The sequence below is a fragment of the Falco naumanni genome, chromosome 9, assembly GCF_017639655.2.
Source record: "Falco naumanni isolate bFalNau1 chromosome 9, bFalNau1.pat, whole genome shotgun sequence".
NCBI classification, from domain to species: Eukaryota; Metazoa; Chordata; class Aves; order Falconiformes; family Falconidae; genus Falco; species Falco naumanni.
Window position 1 is genome coordinate 40,355,814 of NC_054062.1, and position 18,680 is coordinate 40,374,493.

An 18,680-nucleotide genomic window follows, 5' to 3' on the forward strand; every position below is an offset into this window, starting at 1 on the left:
TCAGAGGAGAATATACTCTGCAGATGCTTTTTTCTTCCCTCCACTCCCTGCCCCCATACACTTTGATAACAGTATTTTCAGGGATGCACAGCAATAAAAACATGTTCAAGGGTCAGCCAAAATGCCATGGTACCCTACTAAGTCCTAGTGGATCAACTATAATCCCTACATTTTTTCCTTTCTTAATCATATTGGTGTTCTCAGGCATACTTCTGGTTTTTTTTTTGTAGAGGGTCTGAAAAAAACCTTTAGTAAGCTTTTGTAAATACCTGTTGCCCTTTGCACTCTAAAAACTATTGACTTTTTCTGTGTGGTTGGTTTTGATGTTGTTTGTTCTCTTTCTCTTCTTTTAGGTCATAACCAACACCGCTGCCAAGTTAGTATCAATTCTATGTAGTGCCAAGTATTTGTGTTATGCTGTATGTGTGAAGATTTGTTTTCTGGGGTAGCATGATCCCCTGTGTTCCTGCTGTGTCTGCTTGCAAGTGGAAGTATTATTTTTTTAAAAAAATCTTATTGGTATGGCAAGCGTCATGCACTGCCACTGGTGTCCAGTGGTGCTCCCTTCTCAGCACACCATATGTTCGGCATTTCTTGGTGATGTTCTAATGCTGCAAGTGCAGCCAGCATCTGAGCTTGTTCAGCTCTTGTAAACGCTTTCAAATGGTTTTGTCTCTATAGTCTGGGTTTAATTCCTCCTAACTCTTTAAGTAGTCTTTATGCCTTCAAGATTTGGGGAGTCTTATCTGTGCCTTTCCTGGTGTATTACTAGTGATATGTTTTTAGCCTCAGCATTAATTTCCAAAGTCCCAATCCACTAAAATTCAAATTTAGGTTGGTGTGAGATATTGATATGGAAAAAATCTAAAAAGTAATTTACCTTAGAAAAACACATTGCCCAAAAAAAAGAAGCAACTTTGAAAGTATGATTAATCCGCTTTATTTAGGAAAGCTCACAGAGTCCTCAGCTTTGATCTTCAGTTTTCTAAGGGCAGAGGATTGTCTCTAAATTCACACTTTCTGTCCCTGAACTGTTGTCCAGAAATTGCTGGAGACTGGGTTAAATTCAGCATATTTATATTAGTTAAACGTGAAATTGAAACTGATGAGAGAAGGTTAGAAGTAGTAGAATACATAAAATTGAAATATTTGATGCATATAATTTACGCTAATCTGGCATTCTCTGTTGATTTTAATGAGGTGTGCATGTGATGTCATGCAAATGACATAACTCCTTTGGAGTGATGAAATTCTAGCCAGTTTACATTGAAAATTATTCTTTTACAATTGTCTTAGAAAGTGGAATTCACATTATAGGGGTGTTTTTAATTTTACTTGCTTTGGGATTTATTTTTCCTGGTCCTGTTCCAGCTTAGTAGAAAAATCCCATTCATTTTGCAGAGGTGATCCAGCTGTCTCTAGGACCTTGCTTCTGCTACCAAGTCCTAGAGCACAGCATCCCTTACAAGCACTAGTATCTTCTGTTTACTTCCAGAGTTGTAAAAAAAAACTCTGTAGTTTAAAATCTGTACCCTTTTCTTTTATTTTTATGGGAATTCTGTTAACTTCAGTGGAAGTTTTGCCTTGGTATGTGTAATGTGACTAAAAGCTCTTGAAAGACATCACTGAAACCATCTAAATACCACAAGTGAAAGCCCAAATCACTACTGCTGCTACCATTAGGGAAGTTTATGCTGTTCTAAGATTACTGGCTTTTATTTTTGTAAATGATTGTGGAAACTAATTGCTTTGAACTTGAAAAGTGGCATATTTAACCTCTGTCTTTTCATTCACACAGTCTTCTCAGATCTTGGGTTTAGAACCTCTTAAATATTTCTAACAGTGTGGGGGGAAGAGAACACTAAATTCAAGATCTTGAGGACCTGTGTGTTTGTAATTATCGTGTGATCGTTTAGGGTATTACAAAGAAAAGAGATACCGTTGTTCAAGTAAAGCATGTGCATGCTGGAAAGAGTATAACAATCTGCACGTCTCTGCACATTACCCTTCAACAGATGATGTCACTGTAATAGTAATATTGTTGTAGCTGATGAATAATTAACAGAGAGATATTTTAAACATGAGAATGTCTTTGTAAAAAGATGATTTTCACTTTTTTGAATGCATAATGCAGCTTCCCAGTTCCCTCCTTTAAAATGTGGATGTGCGTAACTGCAGGCTGTGGCTGTAACGCAGCACATGCGTATTTATGTCTCTGTTCCTTGAGCATGTGGCTGTTAATGTTCTCTCAAGTATTTTGAATGATGTGTGACTCTGTCTCTTACTGTCCATCTTCAGTCAGGGCATCCCACCAAGCAAAAAGCTGACAACATAGCAGAATCTGCTGGCTGGGTGGCACATCATCTTCGATCATCTCTGAAAGATTAAGTCAGATGGCTGCCAGCTTTACTTGATTTTCCCTTTTCCTCCATGCTGGGTTGAGGGTTTGATTTTAACGCTCACCCACTGGGGCTAGCCCATGGCAAACAGGCACACTATTTTCCCCTTGCCAACCAGAGAAGCTGTTGTTTAGTCACATGAAAAAACTCAGTGAAAGACTTAATATTAGCTGATAAATTTATGGTGTAATGGTTTTAAAGTGGAAAGGAAAATCGTTCCAACCAAATGCGATTACATTTTTTAGAATTTCTTTTGGTGGGGAGATAAATCCATTTCCAGCTTTTGAGCTCAGTTCAAAATGAAACCTTTGTGAAATATTTGTTACTTCCCAAAGGACAGGAATCTCAGTTTTGGCCCGTTTGGTAAGCATATGGAATCTATACTGCTGGCATCTTTCTGCTGCTGGTAGGACAGGAACAGCAGCCCAGAGATTTATCTGATCTCCTGTAGGTTAGGGAAGAGCAGCTCCTTCAGTGACTGACAGCTGAGGCTTAGTTTACTCACCAAAACTCCAGGCAATACTCAGTCCTAACTCTAGGACTAGCAGGACGTACAACTAGGTGCTGCAAGGAAGCCAGGTGCTCTGTAGCTGAAGTCTGACATTCGGCTGACTCCTTCTGTTGCAATGGGAGCTTCAGCTAACTCACTCGTGGCTCGATTTCTCAAACAAAAATTCTTGCTCATAAACAAAGCTACTGGAAAATATGCCGGCTACTTTTCCAGCTGCAGTTGTCCTGTCGATTGCAATGTAGGATATTTTGATCAGAGGCTGAGCATTTATCATGCTATAGCAACACTTAGGGCTGGCTGTACAGAGATTTTGGGAAGATTGATTTAGCCTCAGTGAGGAGAGAGATGAAGATTAAAAGGTGTGATACTACATTTCACTATGATTAATAATCCAGACAGAAAGTACTGGAACTTTCTAAATAATAGAGGACCTGACGTCTGTTCACCCCACTGCACTTTCTAGCACTTTGTAAGAGCCTTCTGAAAGAATGAATGAATGCAGTGAATAAACTGGGCATTCTCTGCAGTATGTATGTACGTCCAGAGGCATGCGTATATACATATGCATGCATATGTTTGTATACACTTACATGTATAAATGCATGTAAGAATAGAATTGTAATCTGTGTCACATAAATACTTAGGGATTTGTCATGATTTTCTTATACAACAACAACTGTTTCACCTTTTTTTCTTGTTACACATCCAAAAGTATCATCCACTAGTGCAGCCAGCTTCTGTTACTTGTTACCTATGTTGTCGCTTACCCTCCGATGAGAGTCTTTTGTGGTGAGATGCCATGAACAGACATGCACGCTCCTCTGTTGGTGCTCTTTCTCTTAACTGTCACGCCTTTCTCCTTTCTTCCTCCCCCTTCCCTGTCGAACCTCACTCTTGCATAACCCAGCACGGAGTTCACGGAGCGTTTCAACCCCAATGCCTTGAAGGACTCTGCCCTGTCTACACACAAACCCATTGAGGTGAAAGGCCTAGGCGGCAAGGCTACTATAATTCACGCCCAGTATAACACCCCGATCAGCATGTATTCCCAAGATGCTATCATGGATGCAATTGCAGGCCAGGCACAAGCCCAGGGTGGAGAATTTGCTAGGTAAGGTTATTTCCTTGTGTGGAATGCTCTTTCTCTGCATGATACATCTAACAGTCGCTACATGCATGACACGGCAGGTCTTCCTGGGCTCTTTTCTGGAGTATCTTCCACGTGGAAAAAACCAAATCAATCCTAGGCAGTGTTTGAAGGCACTTCATCTTTTCGAAGTTAAAAGAATGAGTAGTTAAAAATGCAGCATTTCTTTTTTGGTATTCTTCCTAGAACTGATAAACCCCACAAAAATATACTTGGTGCTCTGTATATGACATTGGATGGCTTTTTTTTTTTTTTTTTTTTTTTTTTTTTATGGTGACCATGCTTTGTAATAACCACTGTATTATAGGCATAAGTCAGAAAGAACAGGAAAGGGAAGGTAGAATTTTTATTGATAACACAAAGAATGCAAAATATTTATTTAGTACTGGCTACTGATTTATTCTTCAGCTTGTAGTGTGCAATATATTTACCCCTATCCCTCGTTTACATACCGAACATGTGTCCTGTACATATCCTTTGGACTATGGCAAAATCCATTGATCTTTAATAATTCTGCTTTTCCAATGAACATTTCTGGTACACTTACCTGATAAACTTATCCACAATTGTTATGACTTAACTGAATTACCTGTGCAATGAATGTAGCCAGGTTTCTCCCTTATTGGGTATCTTTCTACCCAAAATAGAACTTACCTTCTTTTCTTGTGACACCAAAATAATAGGAATAGCGACACACCTTAATATAGTTTCCTTTCCAAATGTTAGCTGCAGGCTTATTCAAAATATAGATGGTTAATGTATTTGCTTGTGCTCCTTTTTACTGGCCATTTCTTTTTTTTTTTTTTAATTATTTTCTTTTTCCCCACTAATTTTTTGCACCAGTATTATTCTGTTGTTCATCGCAACTCTCCCTAGTAATGGATCCCAAACAATACCTTTAGCTGGTTTTGGCCGTGACTTAGTCTATCTCCACAGGTGTAAGTAGACTCATATTTCCAATTAGCAAAGTACAATGAAAGAAGTTCATTCCATCTCTGTGTTCTTTATAATGGTTCACATCTTTCATAGGCATAGATTATACAAGATATTTTATGATATATTGCATTTTCTACTAAATGCTGTAACATTATACAATGGAAATAGTAATGTTTAAAAATGTTACCTATTTAAATGATCAGATGATGATAAAGTTTCACTGCTGAGCATGTGGATCCTTTTCATTTTATAAACTGCACATTACAAGAATTTCTCAAATGCAGTTCCAATCACAGGGTGGCTGGGCTGGAAAATGTCATCTTTTCCCATCTGTGGAAGAGATTTAAACACACAGTGTTGTGGGAAGAGGAAAATGCCCTTTCCAGAAAATTCCAGATAGGGTGAGAGAAGTCCAAAGAGAGCAGCTAGAACTGGAAGATCAGCACGCTTTCCAGGGGGTTTAGGAATCTGCCTTAACATGTAAAATTGGGAAGTAAGCAATCTGAAAAATGAGAGAGGCTTGAATCATAAATCGTAAGGTGGTAATGAGTTATATTAGTATACAAATACAACCTGGAAAGAGCTGAATGAATGGATACATAGGTAAAAAATAAGAAATTAAAAATTGATTTTCATGGACTGTTGAGCCATTGCACCAGTAGCAGCAAGAGTTGTGTTAAACACCACGAGCAAAAGCTTTGTTCTAACTTTCTCATTTTAAACATGGAGTCCACCTGTCTCATGGGTGTTTTTGAAATGAGATGATAATGCCCATTAATCCTTTTGCATCAGACAGTTCTAGTGGAACACTGTTCTTTGCAGAAAAACTTCATGGCTGTGTTCTCCCCTGTAATGTTGCAATGAAAGTTTTTCTGCAAGATTCACTATACAAACTACTGCTTAAGCTTTTCCTTCGTTCTGGAATGTGGGTCCCAAGCCTAACATTCACCTGGCCCCAGAAGAGTCTAGTGTTTCTATTTCTACGTGCAGTCAGGTACAGGGACTCTCTACGTCTACTGCGCTGTGAGCTACAGCCTGTTTAGTAACAACTTCTTTTTAAACTCGTAACACTTAGTGACTAAGCAGTTTTCTCAGTAGATTGTTCTATTACAATTAACACAGCATTTTTAATCTCGATATAAAGGCAAGGTTTGTGCAGATAGGACAATGGCGTACCCATTGACTGATATTCATTTGATTAAACCTGTAACTCATTTCCTTAAGGTGTTGCTTTGACCTCTGTGATATTCTGAACTTTAATTTGCAGTAGAAACCAAGGAAGTTCTTTAGTTTGCATGGCTGATCAAGTCTGAGATAAGATTATGCTTAATACAGAAGTATTTGTATGAGAAGTTTGTCATATAAAAGCAAACCAATTTGTCTACTGATTCATGTTGTCTCAATTCTCTACCCATAATTTGGTCTCGGCACTTAATTACTCTTCTTTGGGCTTTCCATTTTATGTTAGAGAGAAGCCCCGCAGCCACAAGGTGTGTGTAAGATGGTAAGCATACTCAGACTGTAGATCTAAAGGGCTTCGGTTCTTTTTGGCAGACAATAGGTGGAAACACTGCTTGCTGCTTCTTTTATCGGTGATGAAGAATAGACAGGCTTAAGATAAGAATTCCTTTCATAGTTTGACCATTTGAAATCAGTGATGTTTTAACTTAAGTCAGTGAGATCAGAATCGGGCTCATGTCACTTAGAAAATAACCCACATGTACTGGATCACCATGGAAAGCACAAAGAAAAGCATATACATTTTTTATTTATATATACTGCAGTTATTCAGACCTCATGCTGGAATTAAAAGTAGAAGAAATTGAATGTCCTGACTTTATATCTTTTCTCACTCGATGTTTCTTTGTTTTAATTGATTTTGCTATAGCAAGAACCAAGAGTCGGTTGCAGTAAACCCATGTGGTTAGTACATTTCAAGCACATTTCTATCAAACCTCTTCTACATTCCATTATGCAGTTCTAGCCAAATTTACAAGTCATGTCAGTAGACATAAATCCAACAACTTTATCAGGATTAAGATCTAACAGCTTTAGTTGCAGAATCAATAATGTGATCGCACGAACTTAGCCTCGTGTATCCTCTACAATAAGTCAACTTGGCTGGATAATTTACCAGCCTACATGAACTGTTTCTTTGCTGGGTTGAGGTTTTTTTTACCTCTTAGAGCTTTTTTTTTTTTTTTAATAGTAGTTGGAATCAGTCTAATACCCAAAGTCACAATATTTCATTGTATGTCTACATCAGGGGTAGAACACTGTAGTGTTCCTAAGTTTTACTTATTACCTATTTAAATTAAATCTGAATAATGACTCCAGGCAGTGATTCACGTGGTAAACCGTAGTTTATAATGAACTCCAAGAAAAAAAAAATCACATTGCTACTTATTCAAAGAGGTCTGACTGTCTTTAAAGCTTAACTTAATCTTAATAATGTGTGACTTGTATGATGATGTGAAAAAGGAGGACAGTCTTTTACTGAATCCTACTAGAATACCTTAGGCTATAATATGAAAAACCCTCAAAAGGTCTAACCCATTCGGGAAGAAATTTTTTTACAGTAACATTAGTTTAAAGTAATATGCTTAAAGATGCATGATATTTCTACACATACACACCCAGATGGAAAAAAATTAAATTAAGAAGAGGTATAACACAACCATTAACATGGTTATGTGCATCTTTAGGCTGTCTGTAAGAATCAACTGTCACATTTAGGTTTATGAAATGCTCATAATCAGCAATACGCTCTATTTTACACTTCCATACTGAGTGGCTTATATGTCCTAGTTACTCATCCACAATATAATTACGTTTTTTTAAAAAGAAAAAGCCCTGTTGCATTAAAGACAGAGCTGGAAATATTCCAGTATGTTGCATTAATTTTGTTCAATTTACATGAGCGTGTTTCACTCTGCTAGGGAAGGTTAATTCTCCGAGCTCCATTTCCTGCCTTAATCATCTACAATGAGGATATTAATATGTCATATTAATGCCACACATTGCTACTGTGAAATTTGTGGTCCAGCCTCTAGTGTTTTTTAACTACCTTTGAGCTAATGGCATATCTATACGTAAGACTTTTATACTGCGTTTTTGTAGATTTGTCATAGTGTAAGAACAAAGCATGTCAGCTTGAGGATTAAACCAAAGGAATTTGAACTGTCCCTGACCTGCACACCGCTGTTGCTAGAGCAGTCCGTGGTTGAACTCAGCAGTACTACCTATCCAGTGGTTTATTATCCACTCTACAGCAGTCTGCAGCTGTGAAATTTGCTATCGCGTACAGCAGTTTTTTAAGCTTTGGCAGAATTAAAAAGTAAGTCTGGGGATATAAATTAAACAGTTGGCCAAAATCCGGCAGTCACCTGCGGCGGTAGTGCAGGGCAAGGTGCTGGGTGCTTAGCCAGTACCAAGGGGACTTGAAACCTGGGTCACCTCGGGGAACTTTAACTGGACCCTTCAGAGTGCCAGGGCTTTTCAGCGTAGCCAGGAGCGAGGGGTGGCAGCAGAACAGTAAGACTGGGTGTTACGGAGTATCCCTTCTCCTTATGAAGACTATTTCTGCATGAAGTCAGGAGAAAGCAGAACTCGCTGCGGTGCTTCCCTGCCTCAGCAAGCCCGCCAGCCGTGTATGAAGGGCCAGAAGAGGAAGACTTCTTTCTCCCGTCTTCCGTCTGTGGAAGAATATGGGCACTATTTGTTCACTGGTGCACATCAGCACAATACGAGTGGAAGCCGCTGATGGCACACCCTTCCCAGAATAAACAAGTCCACATTACACCTTTCATACCTGTTAGTGTTTAGATATTGTAGAGACAGTTATCCAGGGAACACGAGCTAAAAAAAGGAGCTGGAAAATGCTGCTGCCTCCTACAGGTATCTTCTGTGCTGAGAGACTTTTTAACATAACTTTTATGTTTTGTGGCAGGATTTAAACTGAAGAGTCGAGTTTTTTTCTAAGCTATGCTCCATCACGTAGGTGATTATTCTGAAACATATGAAAGAAAAATAACTGGGTTTTGTACCCTGCTGGGTCCTCAAGAAAGTGAGAAGTTTGCATATACTGGGAGTTACAAGGAATATAAATACTCCTCTAATTAAAAAAAAAGACCAACCTAAAGAGGTGGGGCATTTTGGGGTCCATAGCATATATAATTAGCACACATCATGTTTCTGAGCACCTTCCAGTCTTACTTGAAGAACACATTCTATGCTATTGTTAGATGCAAAGCCGTTAAAACAGTGTATTACAGAGTGCTGGAGATGAGTGTGTCAGTTGGAAAATACTGATATATGGGTAATATTTTTTATTACACCGTATGTTACTGCTGCATGTAGGGTATCAGACGTGCTGCTTCACTTTTTCACGATTCCTCTCAGGCTCTCAAATCACAAACCCACCTTCTCTGCAGATTTTCTCTGCACAATGGCATCTTGGAAAACACTAACTTTGAGCCTGAACCAGGGAAGCAACTTTTACACCAGGTGACTGCTTCTGGAACTTTATAGAAAGGACTTAGTTGGACCGGATGGCCCTTAACTTTTAACAGAGCCATTTCTCAATTTTCATTAAGCTGAGCATGCTGCTTGCAAAGCTCTATATGGAATAGCATGTTAAAGCTGTTATAATAAATCACTTGCTTCAAAAATAGAGCTTGTATTTAGAGAAGTCATGGAGCCAAGTTGCTCCAAGCACACATCATCCCCTCAGTGTATATTTCTGCAGCTCTGTTAATATTTAATTTTAACTGTATGCTATGCAGAAGTTATTTTCACAGGGGCAGGAGAACTATCAAGTTACTAAGTCTGTTTCTAGCTTGGATCGTAAATCGGAGAATCAGAGAGAGGTTACTTCACTTGTGCTACAGAGCTTCATAGATTTGACTTCAGGTGTGCAAAATTGGAAGTTTTTTTCCAGGATATATCACTTTTCAAGGTGATTAGAGATGTCATAAGACTTTGAGATATATTCTGCTGTTAAAGATTTCAGCTACAATATACGTATGCGAGTACAAGACTTCTAATGCTTCACGTGTTTAGTAGACAATGAATCCAGAGTTACAGCAGCTGAAAGTTTGATTCAGAGTTTGGCAAAGAATAATCATCTCTACAAAAAGCTACAAAAGCCTATCACATCATTTTTATAATGAAACATGGTTTTTATTTCTAATTGCAACCTTAAAATAGTGGCCCAAAACTGTAGCAAGATAGAACATAAAGCAGTATCAACATGAAGCTGTTTTTGTAAGAAAAAAGACAAGAATGCTCAGAGAAATACATGTTTTTTTCCTGGCATACTCTCCTTTATCACCAAGCATTATTCTAATCACCATAAGCTTGTGGCTGCATTGGCTGAGAAATCGTGAAGAGACATTTCCAAGCATTTTCACACTGTTTTGAATATGTAGATTTGAATGATAACAGACCATTTCATAGATAGAATGGGCCATAACATTCTTAATTCACATAAAATTGACCTGTGTATTTTTTAAAAAAAGTGGTATTTTCAAAGTTGTGTTCTGGACTGCTGTTATTCTGGATGAGAAACTAAGACCAGAGAGGTTGGGATGAAAGTTACCATGTGCTGTTTCACAGCGTTTCACTTTCTGAATTGCAGTACCCTTCCTATTAAAGACACTCACGTAGACAGTGCCTCTCCGGTGTATCAGGCTGTGCTTAAAACTCAGAACAAGCCTGAAGATGAAACTGAAGACTGGAGCCGCCGTTCTGCCAATCTGCAGTCTAAGTCTTTCCGCATCCTTGCCCAGATGACTGGAACGGAGTACAGTAAGTCAAATAACAAAGCATCCCCCTCATCCTGGTTTTAGATTCATGCCTTTATTTTTTTACCCCAGTATTAGCAACTGATACTTGAGGAAGACTCATGTCCAGCTTGCAGTCACGGTCGGCGAGGGCTAAGGTTGGAGAACCCTGGATGTAACCTGAGGGAACTAGAAAATCAAAGTGTTCACTCTCACCTTGTGCTTTATGAAGGAAATTCTTTGATCTGCCAGGGGTCTCACCAGAAAAGTATAACAGACTATTCAGTAAAAGAGCACTTGGGGCCCATAGTTCTTCTTCCTTACAAATGAAATCTTACAGTGTAATCTTTAATTTTCCAGCAGCCTAGACGTACAAAGCTGTCCATTCATTAGAAAAAAAGATAAACAACTTACGTCTCTTGTAACAGTCTTTTGTGGAAGTGACTTCCAGAGATTAAAAAAAAAACACAGATCATGACCTGTGTTGAACCTATGGTTCTGTGAGCTCCGTTATCTAAACCTAGATCTGCCAGGAATGTCATGGGAGCTTGAACTTTGTTGCTCATTGCCTGTGAAAATGTTTTTCTGACCACCTGGTGCTAACTTCAGAGCTTGTTTCTGATCTAGAGAGAGGGAAGTTCAGGGACCTACCCACATCAGGGGGAAATACTTAGTATTTCCTTCTCATATGAATCTGCTGCTGCCTCTTATGCTTTCCTATGAAACAGCAGGCCCTCTCTGCAGAATCACAGCTGTGAAACATTGCTAAAAAATGAACAAGAAAGTACTTGTAATAGCTACTTTCCTACTAGCATCCTTCTTTCTAACCTTAGGGAACTGCTCCTCTTCATGCTGTTCTTACAAAACCTACTGTTGCAAAGTCAGCGTGAATTCACCTTTAGATAGGCTTTTGATACGTTTCTGAAGAACTTATAATTTCATCATAAAGCCAATTTCTTTCTTTATTTCTTTTTTAACTGAAACGTTTTTTTTTGTCTGCAGTGCAAGATCCAGATGAAGAAGCCCTGAGGAGGTCAAGGTAGGCAACTCCCTGTGAAAAATCTGGCTTTCTCCTTACTGATAACCAAATAATGTTTTAAAACAGCATTAACATGAACATACATTGTTATATTTTTGTCTTAAAATATTCTAATGCATTTACTTTTAAATCACTAAAATTAAAATGCTATCAGTGAGAGGCATTTGAATGAAAAGGATAACAAATGAGCATGTTTTTAGGAAAGACAGTGCAAAATTCCTGAAGTGTGTGTTCAAATCTGAAAGCACTCTGCACATGCAACTCTCGTGTACTTCACTGAGTGTGTGAATGCAATGAGTTCCTAAGACCAAGCCCCGTGTAACTACTCAATTGTGTAACTGGATGAAAATATATCATGTTGTGATAGCACTGAAATTTGTGAGCAATTTATTTGGATGACCCTATGATTGACATTTGACTCGCCTGAAATGATGCAGTAAAGGAGTTGTTTCCATCCATATCCGTAATCATTTGGTTATGTTTTGTTTGGAATAAATACAACCCAAAGTTGTAGAATATGGAAGCACAGGACTGCTTTTGCTAGTGGGTAGATGTATTTGTTTCATGCGATCTACCAAAAACACTGAATAAGTGGCTATGTTCAGAGATGTAATAAGGAATTAAAGATTTATTATCATCTTCTGTTGTCCTGCATAGCCAGGAAATAGATTTAGTAGAGATTCTTATGCTGAGCTGTAAAACCTGCAGCTGAAGCAGCGCATCCTGCATGCAAGCCTGATTTTCTGTTTGCATACTTCAAATCCCTATATCATGTTAGCTACTCTAAGCCGCTGGGTGGGTTTGTGATGTGTTTGATATTCAGTCAACTTTTCTTTTTCTTTTTTTCTTTTTCTTTTTCTTTATCTTTTTCTTTTTCTTTTTTTCTTTTTCTTTTTCTTTATCTTTTTCTTTTTCTTTTTTTACTGCCATGTGGCTTCTATAAAGGTTCTGAGCTTTTTCATCACGGTGCAAGTCACAAATGTTGAATCAGTGAGAAAGATGTCTGTCATTTTCCCTGTGAAAATACAAGTATACTTTCAGTTTATGTTCGCTATAAACCTTCCCTTGCAGTTCACTGAAGTTCATGGCTAGGTGCCTGAACATCAGGCCTGACATTACATCCCGCAGGGATTTATTTCTTCCTTCAAATGTGCAAGCCTAATTCTTATTAAATGTATTGTGCATTATCTGTTTGGATGTAATAGGCACACATCCAAATCCTTATTATGATGGGATTTAAAGCATTGTGCTGAACTTAACAGTCCCCCACATACATCTAAGAGTAATATGTTGTTTTAAAGAACTAATCTTTCCAGCTGTAATCTGTGGCTTTGGAAAATACTAGATATTGGAAACGTAACATGGTATCAGATATGTTGAAAATAATTATTTAGTAACACAGCAGCATGTGTAAATTGCATGTTCTATTCAGTGTAACTTACAGTATATGACTATATCCACGGTGCTTTGTGCATTTTCTGCAGTTTTGAGGTATCACCGTTTTACCCTTTTTTTTCTGCACAAGGACAGTTACGGTTACGAGTATACTTAGGCCCAGTTGTATTACCTAAAGAGGTTTAAGGGCGTTCATTGCTAGTAGAGGCAGAAGGAAATATATGCTAGGTAGTTATATGGGTACAGTGCGATTGGCACGAGCTCTGGTGCAAGGAACGGAGTCTCCTTCCTACTTAACTGGTTATGCTTGCTCCATCTCGGTGGCTTGGTACCTACCTCGGACATTGCATGTACACCACGGCAGATCTGGTAGCAACAGCCCTGCTTATGCATGCCTCCATCATATACTACTCTTTTAGGCCTATCGGACTCCGTCTGTTTAATCTTTTGGCAAGGCCCCTGCTACTTTTGATTTTGTAAAATGCACAGGATCCATATTTTAACTCCATTCTTCCAGCCCAGTAATGGAGTAGCAACTCCTTTTGAGTATCTACCCCAGACAGCCTGTACAACCACAGCTTTCTCCACGCCCACAGTTTGGGATCAACTGGAAGGCTTCCTGAAAAGAAAAGGCTCCTGAAAGCAAAAGGTTTCCATGGAACTGTGGAACCTGAGTCTTGCCAGATTCAGTGTTGCATTAATCCCATGCTGTCCTGGCATTGTGGAAAAATCCTTCATGTTCCAAAACTTACATTGCTAGAGATTTCACAGTGTGGGGAACTTTGGTCTTGGGGCATGCTGTGAGCAATCTCTCTCTGGTGCTTTCTCTTGTCTCTGTGTCAGCTCTTCAGTGTAGTCAGCAAGGACTGCATGAAATGGTGATCAGGTTTCTTCCAAATGCTTGGGGGAGAAAAATAATAATAAAAAAAATAAACACACGTACCTTATTTTTGGCAGCACCGTTTCACATAAAAATAGTCACTTCTAGATTGCTGCTTCTAACTTCATGATGTATGCACTGAACAGAACCCATGAAGCTGGGGAATTTTCAGGTGGCAGAATATTCCGTTCAGTTAATGAGTGCATTGCATGACTGTCCTTTGCTCGTGCTACTGCTATTTTGAAGGCACACATAATCTTACAACTTGCTGTGAAAACTTTCCGTTGCTGTTGTGATGATTGTTACAGAATATTTTCCAGAAAGGTCGTATCCATTTCAAGCCAGAGGTTTCTGAATACCTTTTCCTTGAACGGATGGGTATCTCTTCAAAGCAATAAGGGAATTCTTAAATTTCCGGTAAGACCCACTGTATGGGTCTACTGTATGAGCTGGTATGCTCCAATGTAACTTGAAAAAATGCCATCATAAAGTTTCAGCATTTCAGCTAGGAATACTTTATATCTTTTAATTACTTAAAAGCATGAAAGACAGTTTGGTAAGTCAAGACTCCTTTAGGAGTGTTACTTGCATGACACTGTGTTATTAGAAACAGAAGACTTAGAAATATCAGCAAATTTGTTGGCATTTACTCTGTTAATTGTTTTGTGCTTTCTTCAGCCTGAGGAGTAAAACCAGCCCGGTTTGTTCATTTCTGTTTGGCTGGTTTCACTCTCAAGTTCCGCTGCATTAACACAGTTGCCTTGCATTTTGGGTGTAAACGAGGGGGAAATGACCTTGTCTGCAATGAATCAAAATACATTTTGCAAATAACATTTTATTTTCCATTCTGTTTGATATACTTCTTCTTGACTCTGTTCTCATCCCACATGCTCCTCCTTCCCCTCTTTATTTACAAAACCTGAGTTTAAACTGTAGAACATCTTGAAAAGATTACATGCTGAGAGGCACTAAACATTGCTTACAACTTGCTCAAGTGCCCCATTCTGCTGTCAGAGGTACCTAGGGGCGTTGGCAGGAGGTGGCCGATACTTTGTGGGACTGTGCTTTGAAAATCCCATGACATACTGCTTTTTGACACAAATGACCAGAAATATTTATGCAAATGTCAACAGTTACACTCACTTATGCGGAGAAAAGCTATAGAGAAGCACTGCTGAAACTGTGGCTGATTGTTTTTACAAGAAGGACAGCAGGATATATATACAGGCTGACCTAGGTATTACTGAATGGAAAATATTTGCATTAATTTTGCTCTTGTATGGAGCTAACTTTCACTGACTGCTCAGCTGGGGGTGAGGGAGGGAAAAGCCAAGAGAATCTGCTGGCAGGAAAACAATGGGATGAAATTGCATTTCTAGCAAAAGCAGCCCTGTAATACCAAGCACAAGTCAAAGAATATGAAGTTACATCAAGTTACTTCTCAGAAATGAACAACTGCAAAACCTTTCAGACATTTGTCCAAAGGGATCACCGAGCCTTCTTTGCACTGATTTAAAAGCTGAGGAAGAAATCCAAATAAATTGCTGTTGCCCTAGTTATAAGGCAGGGGAGTAGTAGCCATGGTCCCTAACCCCTTTCTTTCTCCCTCCTTTCTTTCTTCTCTCTGTGTGTCTCTCTGTCTGTCTCTGTCTTTCTCTCTCTCTCTTTCTCTTTCTTCATGCCACAGGGAAAGGTTTGAAACGGAACGTAACAGCCCACGCTTTGCCAAATTGCGCAACTGGCATCACGGCCTATCAGCGCAAATCCTTAATGTTAAAAGTTAAAAGCCCACATTTAGCAGGCAAATACATAAGACAGAGAAGTACAGTAAAAAACTAACTGCTGTCCTGAGCTAGAGCCTAAGTGTGTCACGCACAGGAAAGGCTTAGTTCTAGGGCCTTTCTCCAAGTGCCTGTCTTCTGTAGATCTCTGTTGTTAGCCTTTTATCCATTCACTCTCACCAAAAGTAAAAATGATGATACAACCCGGTTCTTGTTCTTCATTATCAAGTAGATTAGCTTTTGTCCTTTACTATATCAAATGTAACTGCAGTATACGGGAAAACAGCATTATTCTGCTTTCTTGACTTTAATTCTAGGAGAAAATGAGAGGGAAGTTATTGACAGTATTTCCTTAGAAGGAAGAGGAATGATACTTTTACTGAGTTTTACTGCTGTAAAGATAATTAAGTAGGAGAAAGAAAGATGAAAAGGAAAACTGCCTGAGCCTGGCCTAGACTTTGCTAAATGTACAACATACTTAGTTTGCATAGTCGAATGATGCCGCTTGAAATAAGGTATTAGCAATGTGAAGTTGTATTTCTTCAGTATGTTATACTGGTAGCAGTCATTTGCTGAAAACAGTGCTGTAAGTTTTCTGTTGGAAACCTGAATTTATCATTGTATGAAAGCTAGAGATAGCTGTGGTTGCTCAGGATCTGTGAGGAAATTACATTTTGCTGTAGGAGATTTAGGAGTGAGAAGAATATATAGTACTACTGGTGCACTGAAGTTTTTAAAAGTATCTTGTAAGTTTTAAGGAATATGTTGCCCATTCTGTATTGCTTTTGCTTCGACCCACATTTTTTTCTGTATATAGCAGCATGCTTTATCTGAAATAAAAGACTTTAAAACTAAAATAATTATGTGCCTGTTTTACAGAGTACTTTATTCTGTTTCAAAACAGTAACTGCTTCAACTGACTGAAAGAAGTAGAACTTCTCTTTCCACAACAGAAAATTTGGTCAAAAAGCTTTCCCCTATTACCTATAATTATTGCTGACCTTGAAGTTATCTGAACTAGAATAGACCTGACAAAGCAGTTGAAAGAACAACAGAAATTAACAACTATTGTATTAGGTGTGAATGATAGCAAAGCATAATTAATAGATGTTAGATGACAACCTATTAATAATACCATTTAGCACTTCCATTTGAATAATATGCATTCTCTGGCAATAATTAGTAATTGTGCCCATGGCACAGGCACTGAGACATTGCTGGTGCTTAGAATGGGATAATTTTGTTTCGACATTAGAACTATGCTTTGCTTTTAAGCTGTCAGTCGAGATGTAGCAAACCTTTGTAGCTGCCAAGTATTTCTGTTTTCCGTTTGAAGTACAAGAGCAATGTTCCTTCCCTTTCCAGTTTATGGTCTGATCATTAAATGAAACAAAAAACGCAACTAAATGGAACTGTTTGGGGTTTCCATAGAAACAGTTGACATTAGCCCTCAACAACCTGCATTAGGAGTCCGTAGTACTGGCTGAAGCAAAAATTTCTGCTGATAAAACACTGGTCTCTGCAATGGAAGGTTGACTCTATGGCAGCCCTGCTTACAGCCCTCAATATTTTTTTTTCTCATTAACTTCTATAAACTGCAAATTAGGTACCTCTATCTGGTAGCAGTAATTCTGATCAGAGATTAGCGCATGAGAATAGCTTGAAACTCTTTAAACTTTTTGCTGCTTCCAAACATCTCGGCTTTGTATCAGCAATCCATATAAGAACAAAGTTCATTCAAACTCCCATTCTTCTTCTGTGTTATAGAAAAAAGCTGCCATTGTTTTACATGAACCAACCACATACTGGAGTGTTTAAAGGAAAAATAACCTAGCTATCATACTTTTAAAAAAGTAGTAATTTTTGAGTATTATTTAAGAGTACATGAGCGCTAGTGCCTTTTAAAATGCATTTCACTTTTCTTAGATAAGTACCATAGCGATGCAGTAAACATGCCATTTAATATACACAACATTCGTTTATATTTTCCTTATGGGAACACAAACAGATTCTGATCGCACCTTCTAATTAGTGCCTGTGGAAAATCAACGTAACCGCATGAAATAAGAGCAACATTTTAACTTTTCCTGAATGTTGCTAAGATCAAACTTTGGTTCAGAGCGGGTGATTTTGTTTACCTATGGGAAATTTTGATAGAATTTAAAATATCAATAGGCAATTAACTTTTTCTCATAAACATCAAATGTACCTAAGTAAAAAATCTTCCCGTTCTAATTTTCAACTAAATTAAATGGTTTTCTGAAGAAGTAATAATACAATATTTTCACTTAAATAGGAATTGTGTTTCCTTAATGTTTTATGAACATAACACAGATACTGTTTGTTTCAAATAGTCCTAGTGCATGTACTATAATGGAAAAGAAAATGTCTAGATTATGTCTCAATGTTTACACTTAAAGGTATTTTTAAAGGTATTTTTTAATAATCAGAAAAGCATAGTTTGATCAGATATGAAATTAATGTAGATGTAATTAAGGAACCCCTTCTTCTTAGCTCTGCTTCAGTGGATTTAGTTAATGATAAAAATTCAGTGCATATAAACCATGTAACCAAATAGAGAAATAGTTGTAATCCTTTTTTCCTGGAGGATACAAAATGGAATTTAAATACTCTCCAAGCTTGTAGAATTTCAATTATTTCTGTAATTACAGGAAAAAAAAAAAGAAAAAAATCTTCAATAGTTGATAACTTCCGGAACTTTTGCAATGACAAAGACCTTTTGTAAAGGTGCTGTTGTTAATCCCTAAGGCTAGATTGTTTACTACAGCTTATTCCCAATGCTTAGTCC

The 18,680-nt window shown here is 38.1% G+C and overlaps 1 protein-coding gene and 1 long non-coding RNA gene across 17 annotated transcripts in view; one reads left to right on the forward strand and one right to left on the reverse strand.

Annotated features, from left to right (window-relative positions):
- LDB3 (LIM domain binding 3) overlaps positions 1-18,680 on the forward strand; it is a 127,303-nt gene that overhangs the window by 67,206 nt on the left and 41,417 nt on the right. For 10 of the 13 annotated variants that reach the window (XM_040607175.1, XM_040607169.1, XM_040607178.1 and 7 more), the window contains exons 6-7: positions 10,632-10,801; positions 11,779-11,815. In XM_040607175.1, the coding sequence (XP_040463109.1) occupies positions 10,632-10,801; positions 11,779-11,815 (207 nt within the window). Of the gene's footprint in view, positions 1-353; positions 377-3,817; positions 4,022-10,631; positions 10,802-11,778; positions 11,816-15,777; positions 16,729-18,680 lie in introns of those variants that run through there. The other 3 variants (XM_040607182.1, XM_040607179.1, XM_040607181.1) reach the window with 3 other exon arrangements.
- Positions 4,029-18,680, reverse strand: part of LOC121094048 — a 66,622-nt gene continuing 51,970 nt past the window's right edge. For 2 of the 4 annotated variants that reach the window (XR_005829727.1, XR_005829724.1), the window contains one exon: positions 12,776-14,110. This is a non-coding gene — a long non-coding RNA (uncharacterized LOC121094048). Of the gene's footprint in view, positions 5,324-12,775; positions 14,111-18,680 lie in introns of those variants that run through there. The other 2 variants (XR_005829726.1, XR_005829725.1) reach the window with 2 other exon arrangements.